This window comes from Falco naumanni, chromosome 14, assembly GCF_017639655.2.
Source record: "Falco naumanni isolate bFalNau1 chromosome 14, bFalNau1.pat, whole genome shotgun sequence".
In the NCBI taxonomy this organism is placed as follows: Eukaryota; Metazoa; Chordata; class Aves; order Falconiformes; family Falconidae; genus Falco; species Falco naumanni.
The window spans coordinates 8,657,777-8,676,782 of record NC_054067.1 but is presented as its reverse complement, the minus strand read 5'-3'; the positions used below and the strand labels follow the sequence as shown (position 1 = coordinate 8,676,782).

General features: G+C 50.2%; 1 protein-coding gene across 8 annotated transcripts in view; it reads left to right on the top strand.

The window, feature by feature from the left end:
* Positions 1–17,606, top strand: part of PASD1 (PAS domain containing repressor 1) — a 109,072-nt gene extending 91,466 nt beyond the window's left edge. For 4 of the 8 annotated variants that reach the window (XM_040614866.1, XM_040614865.1, XM_040614867.1 and 1 more), the window contains 12 exons: positions 1,789–1,895; positions 4,612–4,759; positions 6,840–6,921; positions 8,814–8,937; positions 9,658–9,767; positions 10,260–10,346; positions 11,259–11,417; positions 11,955–12,158; positions 13,015–13,223; positions 14,014–14,106; positions 14,589–14,796; positions 16,024–17,606. In XM_040614866.1, the coding sequence (XP_040470800.1) occupies positions 1,789–1,895; positions 4,612–4,759; positions 6,840–6,921; positions 8,814–8,937; positions 9,658–9,767; positions 10,260–10,346; positions 11,259–11,417; positions 11,955–12,158; positions 13,015–13,223; positions 14,014–14,106; positions 14,589–14,796; positions 16,024–16,194 (1,702 nt within the window). In that variant the 3' untranslated portion in view covers positions 16,195–17,606. Of the gene's footprint in view, positions 1–1,788; positions 1,896–4,611; positions 4,760–6,839; positions 6,922–8,813; positions 8,938–9,657; positions 9,768–10,259; positions 10,347–11,258; positions 11,418–11,954; positions 12,161–13,014; positions 13,224–14,013; positions 14,107–14,588; positions 14,797–16,023 lie in introns of all 8 variants that reach the window. The other 4 variants (XM_040614869.1, XM_040614868.1, XM_040614871.1 and 1 more) reach the window with 4 other exon arrangements.
* The last annotated feature ends 1,400 nt before the right edge of the window (positions 17,607–19,006 follow it).

Genomic DNA, 19,006 nt, shown 5'->3' with positions numbered 1-19,006 from the left:
AGGAGAGAGACTGGCACGTTCAGCCAAAGAGACGGCAAGGAAGGATACTTTAATAAATACACGTATTATCATCAATAAGAGAAATCTGGGTCAGATGAGGAAAAAGAACACAGTGCTCTGAAAAGTTATTTGACTGAATAAAGCTATATTGTGGTGGAGCCCACTGTGTACTAAGGGCACTGTGTGAGAGCGTGGAGGGGTGGCTCTTGCAGCCAGCCCTTGTGCCAGGGTTCGGGAGCTCCTGCTCAGACCTTGATCCTCCTGGGCTGCTGCTGGGCGGATCCCTGGCTGTCCTTCCTTTTCCCCCTTTTCCCATTTGGTGCCAGACTGCCTGCAGTCGTGGGGCAGAGGGCGGTTATACACCCGTCTGGGCTCTCCTTAGCTGAATAATCTATGCCCATCACATCTCTCAAGAGTATAAATGTGGAGCTGGGTCGCTCAACCAAGACAGGAGAACTTCCCACGTCAATATCCAGAAGACCCAAGACCGATCCATCCGAACGAGATGTATTTACACTTAAGTAATTTTTTGCTTATGTTCGTGGCCACTTTATGGCATTCACCTTCCTTAATTAAATATTTTTTTGCTCATATTCTTGGCCGCTGTATGGCATTCACCTTCCTTAAGAGGGTCACTTGACACACGGAATGAAGGGCACTCCTGGTAGGCAGTGACGCCTTCAGCCTGCCCCGGCTTTGAATCATTAACCGTGTCACTCACACACCGAGGGCTTATTCCCGAGGAACACACGGAACCTGGCAGGTGAGCCTCATGCTATCAGCACATCCAGTAGCCAAAACAAATAGGTGGAGCCAGACTAGCACAGGTCCTGCCTCACCAAGTGAGTGCCCTGCTTGAATTCCTGCAAGCAGGAGTGTACTTGAGTGCCAGGGGACAGAAGGTGGCATGTCGGTACAGGGAGCACAGGAAAAAATAGTGGGGTCTGCCTCATGTTTTAGTGCTGTTTCATGATCATAAGCTGTTAGGCTTCAGTGAAGGCTGTGCAGAAGCTCAGTGTTGTTAGGACACCTACCTAAAAAAAAAAAAAATAATCTCATATTTTGCCTAGAAAATGGATAATCTGGAATTGACAGCAGAATGGTGATGTAAGTCATTGCAATGTGCCTATCTAAATACTTCAGCAATTCCTTCTCTACCTACCATAGAAATAACAGCCCTTAAAATCAGCCCCATGCCTATTCTTATCTTTACTACCAGCATAGAAACATTTTTTTTTTGTTGTTATCATTTCCCAAGCTTTTCCATGGGAACAATTACTTTTTCTTGTACCCAGGCTGGTCCTGACACACATTGCAGCTTCCCACTTACTCTTTCTTCTACAGTTACTACCCAGATGACATTTACATCCAACCTACTGGATAATTTTACTCGAGCTCTGAGTTATTATGCACATTAACAGCCATAGCGTTTCTCAAGCTGTGTGTCTCACAAGCATGCTTAATGAATTGAGTCACTTGCGTACGTACATGCCTTTCTCTACACCCACATAATGAATAGGCTATGAAACAGTAAACACACACCTTTTCATTTTCTCATTTTTTACCTCTCCCTTGCTGGTTTGGTTTTTTTGGTGGTGGTTTGTGGTGTGTTTTTTTTTCTTTTGCTGGTGTATGAAAATACGTCACTGCTTATATGAAGATCTGCTCCTGATTTTCCTGCCAAGTGAATGTATGAGCTGGTTTTGTTTGCTAGTATCGCAGCGTATCTGCCAGGATGTCAGAGCATCAGGTTTTGTGCTCACTCCCTGCCCTTTGCTTCCCTTCTAGGGCTCCGCCTATTATAGGATATTTACCCTTTGAGGTTCTGGGAACGTCAGGGTATGATTACTACCACGCAGATGACCTGGAGCTTCTTGCTAGGTGCCATGAACACTGTAAGTTGCTCTCCTTCTGCAGCGTGCCTGTCCTTGATCTCATTTGTCACTTGTGCAAAACCTTTTACTGTTGTCGCAGAAGGTACCTTTATCTGGGGCACGAGGGAATTCTCTCTTCCCATGACAAACTGCTCTAGCTGGCGCTTACCTGGGAGGTTGAATCCCTGCAGAATTCACTCAGACCAGTAACTGTTTGTGCAGGTTTTCCAAATCGGCAGATACCCTGTCTGAGCCCAGGCTGGCTGAGAATGAAATGAGATGAATAGGTGGGAAGTCAGAACTTTCCACCCTCTGCTCCCGGTTCCTGAGGGCAGCCCCAAACCCTGGCAGTTTTGTTGACTGTCACAGTTCATGGGGTCTTGCTGTTCCCCTGGGCTCCAGAGCCAGCTCACCAAAACGCCTTCTGAAAGCACCATTTGAATCGCCTGCCCGTGCAATTAGATGTTGTGAACTTCACTTACTACTAGTAAAACACTTCTGGAGATTCAGACTCTTGTTTTTTTTAAATGCAAAAGTACTGAATACAGATTCTCTGTGGGTGAAGATGGCTCATTTTTGGCCAAACTGAAAGTAAAGTAGAAAAGTCCAGTTCAGGCTGAGGTGTGAACACCAGAGAACGTCCATGAAGTTCATCTTTGTGCAAGGTGAAATACTGTGACCTGGAGGAGCCCAGGAGGACCCAGGTCAGAAGGAGCACCTAGCGTGAGTGCTGCAGCCTGCTGCTGAAGAACCGTGTCCTGCTGAAGGCTGGAGCTGATGTGAGGAACAGCAAAAGGTGGCAGCAGACGTGGTCTACTAGTGATTGGTGTGGTGTTCCTACCAGATGAGCATGTGAGATGCTTTATCCCTGAGACAGTGTTTTTCTGTTCTGTTACATGCACTTAAGACTGAGATACTGAGCCAGAACTGGGTCTGTCCTCCAGCTGGGTTGCATTGCCAAGCACTGGAATGAAAACTACGCACTGTGTAAAATGCATCTAGGTAATCAGATACTTGGCCAAGAAATACTACTTACAGGTTTCCTGTTGGGCAAAACCTCTGTCTCTCTGCTCTCTCTGTTTGAGAGTGTTTTGTCAAAAGGAGATAAGGACACCCCAGAGAGTGGAGGAAGGGGGATGCTCTGAGAAGCAGAGACATCAAGAAGCCCCCCAGCCCGCCAGGACGCTGGAGCCAGACAAGCTGCTTCATCTCTGAGTCGCGAACCACCCCCATCTCTACCACATACCCTCTACCCCTTACATATACAGGATGTTAAGGGACCTAGTAGTGAACGGAGAAAATACCGCCTTCGCCTCTGAATGTCGAGTTTCCCCACCCCACCTCCTTGCTTTTCTGCCCTGTGAAGGCAAAGCCCCGGTACGAAAGAGGCAGCGGGGGAGCGAGCTGCCCGGCGGAGCACACGGAGCAAGCTGGGCAAGGGGTTAGGCGCCAGCTGTGTCAAGTGCAGCAAGCATGTAGACAGGAATATTAAAGGAATATTTTGATTGCTGTCAAGTACAGTACTTTTGGTGCTATGTTTTGCTTAAAAAACCATTCAGACAGAAGCAAGCTCCTTAACCAGACAACGTCTTTTTGGTAATATGTGTGTTTGACGTAAATGCTGACTGTATTGAGAGTGGGGGCAGATCATTCAGCAGAGAATCTATTTAGTGGTTTATGTTCTACCTCTCTGCTGGCCATGGATCTCCTCTTCTATGTTAAAAGAGTACTTTGCACAACACACTTGAAGGAAAGGATCTTTCAATCTTACCATGCAGGGAGACAAAATAAGGTGCTGACAAAGTGACTTACAGAACTTATTTCAGGAAATCTCTGCCGGGACTAGTAGCCAAGTGATCCCCAGCACGGTGTGTTAGCCAGAAGACCTTTGCCAGGTGCTTCTTCTAAAGCTCATCACTGTTAATGAGATCACTAAAGAATTTAGTCCTGATCTTTAACAAAGTAGAGGTGTAGAGGTGTGCAGGTGAGTGAAAATACTTGGGTTAATGTGGCTTGATAAGTTCCTGTTCATCAGGTTGACCACTCTGGGCAGGCATCTTGCCTACTGTGAAGTGAGATGGGTTTGCTTAAACCACACTTGTGTTTTACTTTGCATTAATTATGGGTATTTTAAGTTTTATACTCCCAGCAGTCTAGGAACAATTAATGTGGTTATTTAATGTAGTTGCCCTCATTATTTTCCAGTTGTATTACACCACTTGAGATTTTTCTGGACAAACCCTGATAATACATACCAGGTCTGGTGTATTTAGGTCATCTCTCAGAAGAAAAGTCTCAGTTAAACTGCTAAAACTCCACTATCTTATTGTTTTGCGCCATTGTAAGGATCCCTGACTGCAAGCCCCCAGTCTTTGAAGTGCATTCTCATGTACTTGTGAAAGGCCAATCCTTTGTTTAATTAATGTTCTTTATGCTTATTTCAGAAGAGGCCCCAAATAAGTTGTGAGAATATAGTTAGTTATATAGTTGTGCCAATTATTAGTGGTAAGAATGATCGGAAAAGAGCCAAGTGCGCTCTTGAGAATCAGTAGCAGATAAGAACCCCAGAAAAGCTCAGTACAGGGTTGTCTGTCATCTGCCGTGTTTGTAAAGCCGCAAGATCCATGTTAGCGCAGTACCAGACTGCAAGGGGGGGTGGGACCAAGTGTTTTTTCTGATCACCTTTGCACCGTGATATTTCTGTTTGCTGTAAACTGCCGTCCTTTTTGTTTAACAGTGATGCAGTTTGGAAAAGGAAAGTCCTGTTACTATCGGTTCCTGACCAAAGGCCAGCAGTGGATATGGCTGCAGACACACTACTACATCACCTACCACCAGTGGAACTCCAAACCAGAGTTCATCGTTTGCACTCACCTGGTAGTTAGGTAGGAGCAAGCACCAAACCCTTCACAATGTATGTCCTGTGTGCTCATCCATTATTTTTTCTAGTTCTGTTTTGTGTTAGCCAAATATTTGCTGTGCATATAGCACACTGAAATGGTACATAATTCTATTAATTCTATAAAACTATTATAACAGGGAACATGTGTTTTCATTACTGGGTTTTTGTTTGTTTGTTTGTTTGTTTTTTTGCAACCAGGCCAAAAGCCTGGAAGCCACTGTTGCCCAAGTGTATCAGTATGTTACATTCAATCCCCTTTTATCCCTAGCGATGACATGGCCATAGGAAGAGCTAAAGCTGCTAAGAATAAGGTGGCTTTCTGGGCGCGAATGGGATCCCACATCTCCTAAAAATATTTTTTGATCAGGGCTTTAAGTATTTATGACTTAAAGTTAGCTGCTGTCCTGCTAGCCTTATTCCTCACCTGAAATCCAGCCCAGGATCCCCCCCTAGTGGGAAGCTGCCCGTGCTGGAAGGTGGCGCACATGTGGGATGCTCTGTGATGTGCACCTTCTGGAGGGGAATCTGCTTGATTACCACTGTCATCTCAAAAAAGATTGTGTTAAGAGTGAGAATGTATTTACTGAGGGGCTTGAAAAAATAGTGACGTACTGGCTTGCTCTATTAACTCGAGTAAACACTTGCTCATTGCATCTTCCCTTACTGTCCGGAGCCAATTTGTGAATTTTTTTCTGGTCTCCTTCTTCTTGTCAAACATCTGGAAGAACAAACACTAGGAAACTGGGAGTCTTCTCTATATTCTGAAATGCAGGCTGAGGATACCTTACACCACTAAACAGGTGTAAGTGATTAGAGCTGTGCGTGCTGATAGAAATTACGTGTCAAATGTTATCGTAAGCAAATGTCAAGCAGAGGGATTGCTTCTGACTTGTGTTGCTTCTGCTGCCCTTCAGGGAATTCAGCTTCATTTTAAGGTCTGAATTTATTGTGCATGAACTTGTTCCTTCTTTCTGCTTCCAGTGCCCCTTAAACCTAGTGATACAGTGCTAAATAGATTTTGAAATTCAATTCTGTCTCGTATAGTTAAGGTTTAGAATAGATTATTGAAACACACAAGTTGAAACATGATTTCAGGAAAATTCATTGCCTGCAATTGTGTAAGTGAGTTCGGTTCAGCAACTTCTCTTGCCTTCCACAAAGGTTAGGGCCCCTTAACATTTCAGCACCTTAAATTCTGGCACCTTTCAGTGCCCATGATCCACAAGCACTCAGAGAGTCTTTAAAACATCCTCTCCAGTTTATCCCAATGGTGAATCAGGTGGCATTGTTTACTGTAAATACTCTATTCTGTAAAAGAAAAAGTAGTAAGGAAAATGAATACACACTTTTAGAGGCACATTCTGGTTTGTGTTCAGGGCTTCCACTGGAGTGAGGGATGTTAACCCTGATGTGGCATGCTGTACGGCACCCTGTGTACCCTTGGAAAAAGGCAACCTGGCCTCCTCCTCCCCAGGCTGCTGGCTTAGGTCTCACTGAGCTACCGTACAACATGCAAAAAAATGATTCTTGATCATCAGCAGGTTAGAAAATGAATGTACATTTGCTACGGCATTTTACCTGCACAGAAGCTGTAGGATCATTTCTGCTGCCTCATTGTGGAAAATGGGAATCTCCTTTATTAGGAAAATTGTACAGAGGACAAAGACACCCATTTTGTCATCACTAACCAAGCGCACTTTGCTTTCAGATTAGTTCTGCCTGAAGGCATCCAGGGCCAAAAGTTGCAAAGGTGTGTCTACTTTTGAGCTGGGAATGATTAGTGCAATTAATCATATGAGCTCTGCAGTCCTGGGTGCAGTGGGATGGGGACGCTGCCCTGTGGTTTCTAATCTGTGGATGTGCAGCCGTGCGGTTATTCACTGATTGCAAGGCTGGATGATGATGCTCCTCTAAGCACCTTGTATTTGAAGGAGCGTGTGTGTTGTGCAAAGCTTGTGACTCAACGTGAAAACTCTATAGAGACCTGTACGATAGAGTGGCTGCCATACATATCCAGACTGAAAAACTAGATTCTCATTTATTTATTTATTTTTATTTGTTAGTTATGCGGAAGTCCGAGCTGAAAGGAGGCGAGATCTTGGCCTCGAAGAGTCATCAATTGAACTGGCATCCTCTTCTCTAAAGGTACCATGCCCCTTCACAGTTGAATGAGCAGGTGTTTAAACCAAACTGATTATTTGCTTACCAATCTTAGGAAAATATCTGTTCTTTCTTCTCCTTCGCCTCTACTCCCATGTCTTTCCAAGCCTTCAGGTGGGTTATGACTTAGGCAGACCCTGAGAAGTTTTCCACTGCATGGCTCTAAACTGCCTGTCTTGGTTCAGACATCAAACTGCAAACCCAGCAGCTGCATTGCCACTGTTCTGCTGTTCATTACCTTTCTGAGACCATTACACAAACCATAGGTTAAACCATCTCAGTTCAAAAGAAGCAAAGCAGAGCTGGAGCTGGAGACTAGATTGCTGTGCTGCCACCGTTGGTAAGGCGCCGAGGACCTGAGTGCAGGGCAGGACCACAGGGCACCCATTTTGTTAATGCCAGCTCATCACTGATGCTCAGATGAAGATTGGAAGTGAAGGGCGAACAGTTATTCTAGATTTCAGCTCTCTTCACACCATTGGGCAGGATCGCGTCAAGTGTAGGGTCGTGACCAGAGCAATACCTTCCGTGGCTTGAATCAGCCATCTGCCCAATTAACAAGGTCGTTTTAATTACTTTTAAGTTCTTCTCTCAGTAGTTTACAAACGAGACCAGTAATCAAAGTAATTTCAACTGGATTGTTGTGTAATTATCATTCCATTAGCCTCACTGCTCTTCAGACGTTATTTTATAGAAGCTGTTTACGGGGTGTATAAGGGGAAGCTCTCCCAGAGACCCAGAGACCTTTTGCACTTAAGCGAGGACCGTCTTTCAGACAGATGCTTCTCTGCCACCATAGCACACTTCTGCATCTTTTCCCCCTTTCCACAGGATAGCCGAGATATTTTTCCGCAGAACTTAAGCTGCAGCTGTTGGTGTCAGACAGCTGGAGGAGAGGCAGAACGATCACTCCCATTGCGTGATCTTCTGGAGGGGAGTGGGAAGCTGGGGAGCTCCCTGGGAGGCAGGGGATGGGTGGTGGCATGGCCATTGCGCTCACCCACGTCCCGCAGGTGCAACGGTCTCCTACTGTCCAACAGTTACGGGCTCTTTGCCACAAACCACCTGCCAGGTGGCATCTGTCGTTCTGGTGTGACAGCTCCAAAGCTGTTAATATTGGCTGGCGTAGCTGTTCCCCCCTGCTGCTGGGTTCCTGCCCAGGACAGCCTGCTGGGAGCCACTGCTCCCCAGGGAGCAGCGAGGGGGGTTGCAGCTCTCAGCATCACCTGGTACCTGTCCCCCTTGGGAGCTGTTTGCTGTAGGTTGCTGATGTCCCTGAGCCACTGCTCCATGTCCCTTCCCAGCCATCTCTCTCGATCCTTACAATGAATTAAACCATTCCCCAGGCAGCCCCTCCCACCACCTTCATTCATTACCTCTGCCACCGCTCCCCAGTGTGCCACAGCCAACAAAACGTGGCATCCCTGAAGGAATCAGGCAGAAGGAAGCTAATTATAAAAGTGTATTTCCATTTGCACGTGGCTCTGCAGGCAGGACAGCAGGAGGGTGGCATGCCGGAGCGTGGGGCACGGGCAGCAATCCCCACAGCATCCACCCGATGCACAGCATGTCCCCTCCACTGCCACTTGCTGCCATCAGACGGGTCCTGGGACAGGAACATGTGGCCGTGCCCCAGAGCCTGGGGTGTGATCCTGAGGGTCCTGTCTGCAGAGGGATACCTGCAGGCTGTGGGGCGAACACTGAGGGGCAGACCGAATACTGCACCGGGGCTGGGTGGTGCTGTGCGGCAGTGCGGGCCCTCTGCACACCCCGCCTGTTGTTTTTCTCTGCAAACAAGCAGGCAGGGAGGTGGAGGTCCCCTCCGGTGCCATCCTCTCCTGCTGACAGTCTCACCCCTTGTGCTTCGGTCCCTGCAGAGCCACAGCAGCTACCTGGACGTGGGGCAGTGCGGCAGCAGCCAGGACGCCAGCCGGGAGGGGGTCTCGCTGTCATCCCACAGCTCCCGGCGCTCCTCACACACCGCCCTCTCCGATTCCACGTGTAGGTGCCAGCCCAGCTGGGGGCAAGGAGTGGGCTGGAGGGGCTCCAAAATACTGGGGTTCAGCTGGGAGTGACTGAGCCAGGGTGGGAGGGGGGTGCTCAGCACCAGGAGCCATGCGCTGTGTCGTAACAAGTTACGGTAGGACAGCAGAGCTGCAGTCATGTGCTGCCTCCTCCACAGCCATTCCAAGAGCATCTTTCCCCCAGTTTGCCACCAGCTGGGGGTTGTGGTTTTTTGCTGGGGCTCAGGGGACAGGAGGTGACTTGCTAAGCTGAAGCGATTTGATTGAGTCCCCAGTCTCACTTAGAAAACTTTTATTATGGGGTAGTTTGGTTCCTGATGATAATCCCTGCTGAAGAAGGCTGCCTGCCTTGCTTCCTCCCAGCTCCCACCAGTGCCCCCCAGCCCTGCCCTGGGGGCAGCAGCAAGGTGACCACAGTCTGGGTGCGGGGCTGTGAGTAGCGGCCAAGTCGGGGGCTATTCCTGAAATACTTGCCAGGGGGAGAGTGGGAGAGCTCATCTGGAGACACCCTTGGAGGGAAGGTGTTAGCATCAGAAGGGGACCCCACGAGTTGGGGAGGGAGCGGGAGGGACCACGGAGGGGCAGTTTGGGGACCCAGTCTGGCAGCGCTGGGGTCGCTGCTCATCATGGAGTTCGGGCTTAGCTGGGATGTGGAGGCACAGGTCTGCCGTGTCACAGCAAACTGTCTCTTTTCCAGCCACGTCATCCATGCGGCACACGGACACCAGCACTCCCACCCGGCCGTCGGTGCCAGCGGGGCAGGCGGAGAAGGCAGCCCTGCGGCTGGCATCAGCTGGCAGCGCCCAGGTCAGTCGGTGCTCCTGGCGAGCAAAAGCCTTTCTGATGCCGTAAAGAAACGAGCTTGAGAAACCTTGATCTTGCCCTCGGAGGGGCTGGATCCCCCCGTGAAGCGTGCTGGGCCCGAGCACGGCAATTCCCGGGGCTGTGGGGAACGTGGCCGGCCGAGCAGGTGCGGAGCTGCTGGAGGCTCCTCCGCCGCCTCCTCTCGGGGTGCGGGTTGCTGCTCTGGGCCAGGCGCCTTCTCACACCACAAGCCCGGTTTTCTTGGGGTTTGTACACACAAGGTGGCCTTTATCCAAAAATGAACGCTGACACCGAGGATTTGCAATTAGCAGGGGGCACACAGGAGCTCAGATTCTCCCTTCAGACACATCCTCACATCTCCACGTGGAGTTGTCTGGTTCCCTGCATTGTTCGTCACCAGCAGGAGCTGGTATCACGCCAGCTCTGCCCTAGAGGTGCTATGGACCTACAGTAAGGCAAAGTTTTCATTTCTAGGCCATAGCAACTCCTCAAGCCCCTGGTGAACACCTTCCTCAGCACCCCGTGGCTCAGCCGGCAGTCCCCTCTCAGCACGCTGTGATGGTACGTGATTTACTTTTGTTAAACACGCTGGTACGGCCAGTCAGCTGGGGCAGACTCGGTGGCTCCGGTCCACAGCTCTTACCTGCTGGCTGGTCCCAGCGCGGGGACAAGGTGTCAGTGCCCTTTCTCTTGCCGTTACTGAGATTTACCTGCAACCAAGTTATTGCAGCCACTTCAGCGAGGAGATGGAGCGGGTAGGACACCCATGAAAATAGCTTAGAAGAAGGTTTACGTTTGTCAAAACCGTCGGGGGGTGCTGAGGGCTCATCTCTGAATTTCTAGCGACAAACTGCAGGCTGAAGAATTTTTTTGCCCGGATGGAGGAAGGGTTGAGTTGGGCCAGAAACAGATAAAAAGAACCACAATAAAAATGTGGGAGTCATAAACCATATGAAGCCCATCCTCGCAGAGCTTTGAGGTCAGTGTAGTGAACATTGGGACTGTAATCTAGGGATTGAAGGGAGCCAGCGCAGGTGTGAAGGATGGATCCCAGAGTGGGTTTACAACCTAAGTTGGGCCTGCAATTTGGCAAATATAATTAGCAGCACAACTGAAAAGCCCAGCCTGGAGGTGTGGCCACGGTTTGCATGCAGTGTCTGCCACAAAACGCCAGCGGTCCCGAATTAGCAGGGTGCCACACTGAAGGGACAGGGCAGTCCTGTGCACAGACGCTGCGTCTGCAGAGATGGAACAGACCGAGACCTGGAGGGAGGCACCGAACATGAATTGCTTGTGCTACTGCTCTGGAAGTACAGTGATACTTTGGTTAAATATGCCATTGCTGCTTTTTGTCAGCATCTTATTTTCTATGGCAAAAGCTGAAAAGCAGTCATTTTTCTGAAGCCAGCATCTCAGTGAATGTAAGTATCGGGACTGGTCCAACCCCGTGATCTTGTTCTCTGTTCTCCACAGCCAGTGTACCATTTCCCTACTCAGCTGGGGATGATGCATCAGCTGAAAGAGCAGCTGGAGGAGAGGACTCGCATACTGCAAGCTGACATCAAGACGCAGCAGGAGGAGCTCCATGTCATCAAGGAGCAGCTCCAGCTAGTGCAGGACTCCAACCTGCAGGTACCCGCTGCCCCCAGGGAACCCACAAACCATTTGCTTTTCCTTTGAGCATGCAGATAGGTGACAAAAATTGTCAGCAGCAAAAAAAAATGAGCTCTGGATAAATTGGTAGTTTGGTCTCAGGTGTGGGAGTAGTGAGTCCCAAGAGGTGAGTGGCATCAGCATCTGCTTAATATTGAATCAGCAATTTTCATTATTTAGAAAAAAACAATCCCAAGGTAATCCAGATTTCCCCCCTGCACAAAAAGCTTGGTGGTTCAATGGGTGGTTAGTGCCGCTGGATCCCCAGTGCCATTCCTGCAAAATGCAACAGGCGTGATGGAGCTGGAACAGTTGTGGCTCTGAATAAATGTTTGGGTGCAAGCTAACGTTTGCTTTTCTACAAGTCATGGTTCATTTTGCCCCAGGATTTAGAGATGTTGCTGCTGTAGCATTCTGTATGTTGATAGAGACAGCCTGGGAGCTAAAGACAGTACCTCTCAGGCAGTACAGCCACCTTACAAGCTGCGACAACTCTTGTGTCTCTTTTAATAAAAGATGCTGATGCAGCAGCCGATCCCCATCGTCTTCAACAACGTGCAGCACCCGAGCCCCCGGAGGCCGCCACCACCTGGGACACCCAGGCAGACCACAGCCAAGAAGTCGCAGCAGCAAGGCCCGGTGGGGACCAAGCACTACTGCGGCACCCGCCTGCAGTCACCGCACCAGTTCCTCAGGGACCCCTGCAGCACGGCTGCCCAGGTCACCGGCTGCTTTGTTGTCTTCATTGTCCCCTTTCCCGGCTTTTAAATACTTGTCTGCCATGTCCCCCCTCCCCGTGGTCCTGCACATCTCCTTGGTGCTGGTTTTACTCCATAGCTGGCATTATGAAATTAGTGTCAAGAGTCAGTTGCAAATGATGTCATTCAACTGCAAAAAATAAAAGCCAGGTAGCCTAAAGCATTAAGCCTTGGCACCGCTGGAGCCGTCCTGGTGTCTGGAGGGCACCTGAGTGGGAGGTTTGGGCTCTCATTTGGTTCTGTTTGTGACTGCAATAGGATGCTTATTCGTAGCAAGTGAGACTTGTGACTTGGTAACGTGGGGAAGTAGGCATAATTTGAAAAGATTAATTTTCTTCTCACTTGGAAGTCTTGGAAGGCAGCTTTGAAAAACAGGTTTGTCATCACTAGACCTAAATGAGCTCTATAGATGGTCACATCTCCCTGGGAAAGAATCAAGGTGTCCAAAATCAAAAAAGACTGAAACTACTGCTTTAAAGGACAGATGAGATGCTTTCCTTGGGGACTTTGGATTTGGACTCCTCCTCCCCTCTTAATCTGGTCTCTTCTCCCGCAAGGCTTGCATGCCCTTACCCTTGTACTCTGCTTTTTCACGAGACCATCTGCTCCTACCACTGGGCATCCCAGCACTGCCGTGCAGGGGCAATAAATGCCGAGGGGTTGGTTGTCCTGAACAGATACACTGTTCCTACTGCTGTGTTCAGGGAGAACATCTTACTGCTCCTTCTCCTTTTCCCATCTGTATACTGGAAAGCAGTCATTTTAGCTTTCTGTTAGGGAGGTTTAAAAACTTACATGGGTCTGTGTCTTCATTTCAGGTGCAGCAGCAGCAGCAGCAGCAGCACCTAATGAGAGGAAACCAAGCCCAGCAAACCTGTCTGCCGGGGCAGACGAGCATTTCGGTGCCCCTCTACAACAACCCCATGGTGTTTTCACAAACGCATCCCATTGCAGTGGCTGCACAGACGTCAACTGAGGGCAGCGAGCGGCAGCCGCCGTCTGACTACAGCCAGGACAGGAGCCTCAGGTACCGACACAGCCCTGCTGGGACCCTCCTGATGCTGGTGACAGAAAACAGCAGTGCCTGGGCAGCGGGGAGAGCTCGGGCTCAGGGGGGTGGTTTCTGGGTGCCACAGCAGGGGCATGGGGATGTCCCACCCTGCAGAGAGCTGGGTTAGTGGTGAGCCCAGTGTGCGTGCAAGCAGGGTGCTGCGTGCGCTGTGCCATACCCTCAGGGGCCTGAAATCCTTTTCTCTCTGTATTTCCACAAATTGTCCATGTAGCTCAGTAACCTTTGGACATCTGCTGCTGTCAGAGGGAGTGAACAGGAAAAACTAGCAGGGACAGCCTTTCCCAAAGCTGTGTCTGCTTGCTCTGATGCTCCAGAGTGTCTTTTCTCCAGCCAGGACAGATGCCATGGCAAAGCCATTTTGCTTTTACGCAGTGCTGGAAACACTGTATAAAACACACACAACTGTCCCAAACTATTCAGCCACCTTTCAGGGTGGTATCTGCAGGCTCTGCCTACAGGATCCAGCTGTTTCAAAATGTCGTGTAGGGAAACAGGATAAAACGCCTAGAGGTCTCTCCATCTATAAAACATATTTCTTACATGAAAGACTTAACAACTTTCAGCTCATCTCTGTGAGTGCATTAGACAAGGTGATAATAAGCATCCTATCTCATTAGCTTTTTTCCAAGGTGACGGTTTGCATGGTTTCAGGGAATATTGTCAAGGATTTGTTTTCTAGAGACTGACAGTCAGGAGAATGAATCTTTCCCTTCCCTGACCATCCTCTGTTGCAATTCCACTGCAGGATGCTGTTGGATCAGTCTATCCAAGCCATGATGCCTGCCACCAACAGCAGCGGCCAGCCCGTGCAGAGCAGTGCCGGCAGGCAGCAAGGAAAGTGAGTCTTTGCTGGCTCTTGTTTTCATGCAGTGTTTTAGCAGGGCGCTTTATGGCACTGAAAACTACTTTGAAAAACTTGTGTGTTATCATGCAAACACACACAGTCTCAGTCTTAAAAGAAACAAAAGCTCAGCTGGTTAGGAGAAAAAGTAATGAGAATATATTTTAATTACAAAGAACTTTATGGTAACTAAAATGCTTTGGGAAAATATTTTTTTCAACCATTTTCTGGCTTTTGCAACGCCTAAAATGCCTAATTGGTCATGCAGGAGATGTACAGCTTTAAAACCCTTAATTTTCTGTAGTTCTAGTCCATGCTCAATGGGGAGGGGGAGATCTGGGGCCAGCTTTTGCCAGGTTCTGCGTAGTTTGACAAACCTTGGGCCAGTCTGGTTCCTGCAGCACCTGGGCTCCGCAGGACCCTCTCCGGTGGGGGGTCTGGGTTTGGGTTCTCATGCTTTATTTTCCTCCTCATGGCAGATTCGTTGCAGAGCAGCAGATCTTACCTCCCCCAATACAGATGCAACCGGTTACCTGTAGCACCGTCCGACCTCCAGCCCCATCACCCGTTTTCTCCCCGTCTCTGATGATCCCACACACCAGCTTCACATCCCACCAGGCAAACACACCGGTTCATCTCCACCAGTGGCCACAGCAACAGGTTCAGCAGCACCGTCTCTACCTTCAGGTAATGGAACTGCAAAGGGTTTATGAGGGTGCACAGGGGTGGCTTTGGGGCTGGGCTGGTTTCTTTGAAGAAATGGGGCTCACCTGGCTCATCAAACCTGGTCAGTGTACTTGCACGTCTTCCATCCCCGTTGTGTCAGCACGTACCCAAGTGCTCAGCCTTTCCAGGCTGGTGCTGCACCCCAATCAAGGCCATATCTCCCAAGAAACTCAGTTATCAGTGTCCCAAAGAAATATCCAATTGTTACACAGCTGGTCATCCAGAGGAGCTCTGGTGGGAAGGTTGCTGTCGGTGTGATCCATGGCAAGGGAGAAGCTCTTTTGAAAACATCCTCCCTGCTGTTATGCCTGAGCATAGCAAGGGGTTTTATCAGCTGCTGTCACTGCTTGCTTTTAATAAATAGCTGTTTCACACCACGACTCTCGGGGAGAGGTGATTTTGGTTTTTCAAAGCACGATTTCATCGGTGCATGCCAAACCAGCGAGGCTGCCAAGGAGCGAGTTGTTGAAACTAATGATTAGTAACATGCTCTGCAAGACTTGCCTGGTTGGCAGAGGTGAGTTACAGTCCTCCAGGCAAAGATGGTAGAAAAGAAAGCAGGAGGAGTAGGTACAGCTGAAAGCAGCCATGCAGCAGGGCTGGATTTAGAGTGAGAAACGAATCGTCGTTGTCCACAAGCTGCTTGTTATCCCTGCTTCGGGTACGCGTGCTCACAGGCTGCGCGGAGGTCCTGAGGACTAGCAATATGGACAGCAGAGTGATGGATTGCTCCAGGACAACAGAAAACCAGGCTTTTGGTGCCACAGTGCCTTTAGTGGGAGTGAACCAGCAAGTCCAGGTCTTTGGGGTACCGGGCACAGGTGGTACATGGACAAGGTCACTTTACAGCCTCTTCATTGCTTGGCTGAAGAGCCTCCCTGTGGAAGATGGACGGTGCATGTCCTGCAGGTTCTGCCTCACATCCAAGTAGCTTTTGGAGGTCTTAATTCCTGCTGGGCTCCCTGTGGGGCTGGTAGGATGGATGGGTCCTGCTTCCCCTCCGTACTGCCCAGGCACTGTTGGTCGTGCTGATAGCACCAGCATCCCAAACTGCTTGTCCACAGCTCGTACCCTCGATGGGTAGATGTTACCTTCAGGATGTGGCGCGAGCCTCAGCACCCTGCAGCAAGAGAGGGAGCGGGTGGGCGACAGGGCAGCTCTGACCTCTGGATTCATGTCTCCCAACAGATGCAAGGTCCTGAGCTGGTGCCTGGGGGTCCGACGCAGCGCATTTTCCAGCCCCCCCCCACGCCGCAGCAGAACCCCCTGAGCTACTTCCTCCACCCGCAGCAGCAGAGCCGCCACGCACAGGGCCAGGCCTGCAACCTGCCGGACATGCCCGAGATGCAGCTGCCCTGAGCGCCAGGGCCGGGAGCAGGGACCACCGTGGCTGCAGCCGCCCGGCGCCCGGGCACAGGCACAGGGGAGGACGCCGCCATCGGAGCATGGCACGGGTGAGGTCAGGCCCTGCGGGGAAGATGGTGGCTGGAGGGACAGTCCCCACGGGGGACGGGCGGCTCCGGGGGCACCTCATCGGTTGGGATGTCCATGCAGCTGGTCCGTGATGCTGCTGCGGCAGCCGTAGGTGCCCAGCACTGCGGTACAACGGGAAGGCGATGGCTTTCTGGCTGCAGGGAGGTTAGTTACCAGGTCGCCACGAAAGTTGCTTTGCAAAGGAGAAAAACCTTTTCCATTCAGGACGTCAATGCTGAAAGTCACTGTGAATTGAAGCCCAGCATTTGGAGCACATACACAGACTGTACCAGTCCGCAGGATGCCGTTGGGTTACCATGTACATAACTCGTTTCGCTGTAGTAGGTCCATTGTGGAGTATTTTTTTTCCTTTTTTCTATACCTCAGTCCCGCAATTTTTTTGTTTTCCAGGAGATTGGATAATGCTGCTAATTTACGTAACACCACTTTTGCCTGAATTTCTTACTGTTGTTATACCAGCTTACATCACAGCTAGTAAGATATTTGTCATGTTTTATTTTGGTTAACAAGTGCAGCTAAATTTATATGGTTTTTACTCCCTGTAGCCAAATATTTTTTGGGTTACAGACAAAGAATCTTTACTTGTTCTTTTTTTTTGGTTGTTTTGTTTCAAGTGATGTAGTTGTATACATTTCTATACATGAAAACAAACAAATAAGCATAGAACAGCTTGATGGCAAACTTTGTGGTTTTGCTAGGTAATGTTTCAATTTGGTGAACCTGAAACAGATGATCACAAGGACACAAGCCCGTAGAGTCAGCAATAAATTGTATTTTTGTAAATTGTCACTTTTTAACTATAAGTTTATATTTATGAATTGAAAAAAAGTTTATTCCTCAGTGGGTGTATAGTTACGTGTCCCTACTGTTATTGTCTTTCCAAAGGAAAAATGAAAATGTATGTTTTTGAGGCGTTAATAGCTGAGTACTAACTCTGGGTGCTGTTAGAGCCCGAATGTAGGAGAAGGGTCAGGCCATTACTGTAAGCTTTGCAAGAAAATGGTTAAGACCAGGTGCGTCTAGCTGCAAAGCTCTGTCTGGCAGTCAGAGCAAGGGTTAGGGACGGGTTAGTTCATAACCTCTGTCGAATCAAGCAAAGCATGGTGGGTTTCTTTTGCCTTTTTTTTATTTGGCATTTGTTTGCTTTTTTTCTTGTGCAAGCCGCTTGCTTGGCTCTTTGCACCACTGCAGCAGCTGGACGCTGGTGCTTGCTGATAGGATGAGCATCCCCAAGCAGCCCTGTGTTTCAAGAAAAGGGGGGAAGTGGGAGAGTTAGCGTGAAAAGAACAAATAGGAATAGCTAATGGTGCATATATCTATAGCTAGAGATACCCAGTATCTACAGCTAGCTTGCTTCCCCCATCAGGCACACACATTTCCTGCGCTGCAGCACTGGGAGGATTTTGTTAACTTTGGGGCCAGGCATGAGCACTTGGGCTCAGTAGCAGGGGGAGCAGAAAACCAGACTGTTTCAGCCTGACTGAAGCATGTTGGGGCAGCCCGAGTTTCCCGGAGAGCTGGGGAATGAAACCGGGAGCACAACGGAGCTGCCCCGTCTGGGTTTCGGCTGCAGCCTTCCTACCCGGCAGGGCACAGCGTGCCTCGCCACCTGCCCTCCCCCACCTGCCCCCCCCGGTACAAGGGGGCTGCTTCCCACCCGCCAGGTTTTTCCTGGGGAAGGGGATGGGGTTTTGACGTGCCCCATCGCCGTGGGGCTGGTGGGAGGACAGGCTCCTGGCGCAGGGGGCAGCTGCAGCAGCCGGGAGCTTTTGTGGGGCTGGGGCAAGGCAGGGGGCTGCTTCGGGGTTTTGGCAAAAGCATGTGGGGGGGGATGGAGGTGGCTTTGGCTGGGGGGGTTGTGCACGCAGCTCCCAGGGCTGCAGAGCTGTGTTTTGGGGAGAAAAACGGGCCACAGCCAAGAGGCGCCTGGCCACCCTAGTGCCCTGCAAGCCGTCCCTGGCTGGGACCCAGCACATGCAGCCCCTGGGCAATGGGGGGGTGAGCAGCTGCTCTTGGGCACAGCCTGCCCTGCCCCCCACCCCCCACCCCCCTTTTTCAACTTCCTACGAGTAACTGTGGCTACAGCAGAGCCATAGGCCGGGGCCACCTCGCTGCTGGTAGGGGGACGTGGGGCACGTGCCGCTGCGGTGCGATCTGGAGCTGAAATAACAGCCTCAGCCCTCGGCCCTTAGAGCCCGTGTCCTGGGGAGAGCAGGGGGTCGATCCTGCCCCACCTGGTTTGTGCTGCAGCATCACGTGCGGGGCCACAGCATGGAGCCTTTGAGGTAGGAAAAAATTGTTTTATTTTTTTTAAAGCACTATTACTTTTAGGGCCTCCCCTTCCCCATCCCATCCCAGTAGGGCTGCTCAAGAGGTTGGGACCGGAGGGGTTGCTCTTTTGGGGTTTTTTGGGGGGAGCGGGGGTTCCCCCTGGCTTGGCACGTAATGCCAGGTGGGGAGGCAAAGGCTCCACGGCTGTACGCAGTTCACGGCCCAGTGTGGCTGGCAGGAGGGAAAGGCCATGCATTTCCCTGCCTTGAACCCCACATCACCCCCGATGCACCGTGGCTGTTCCGCAGTGTCCCGTCGGCATCCGTGAGCCCGGACACGGCCGGTGTCCACCAAATGTGTCTCAGAGGTCAGTTGATCATGTTGGTGGTCAGGGGCTGGGGGGGTG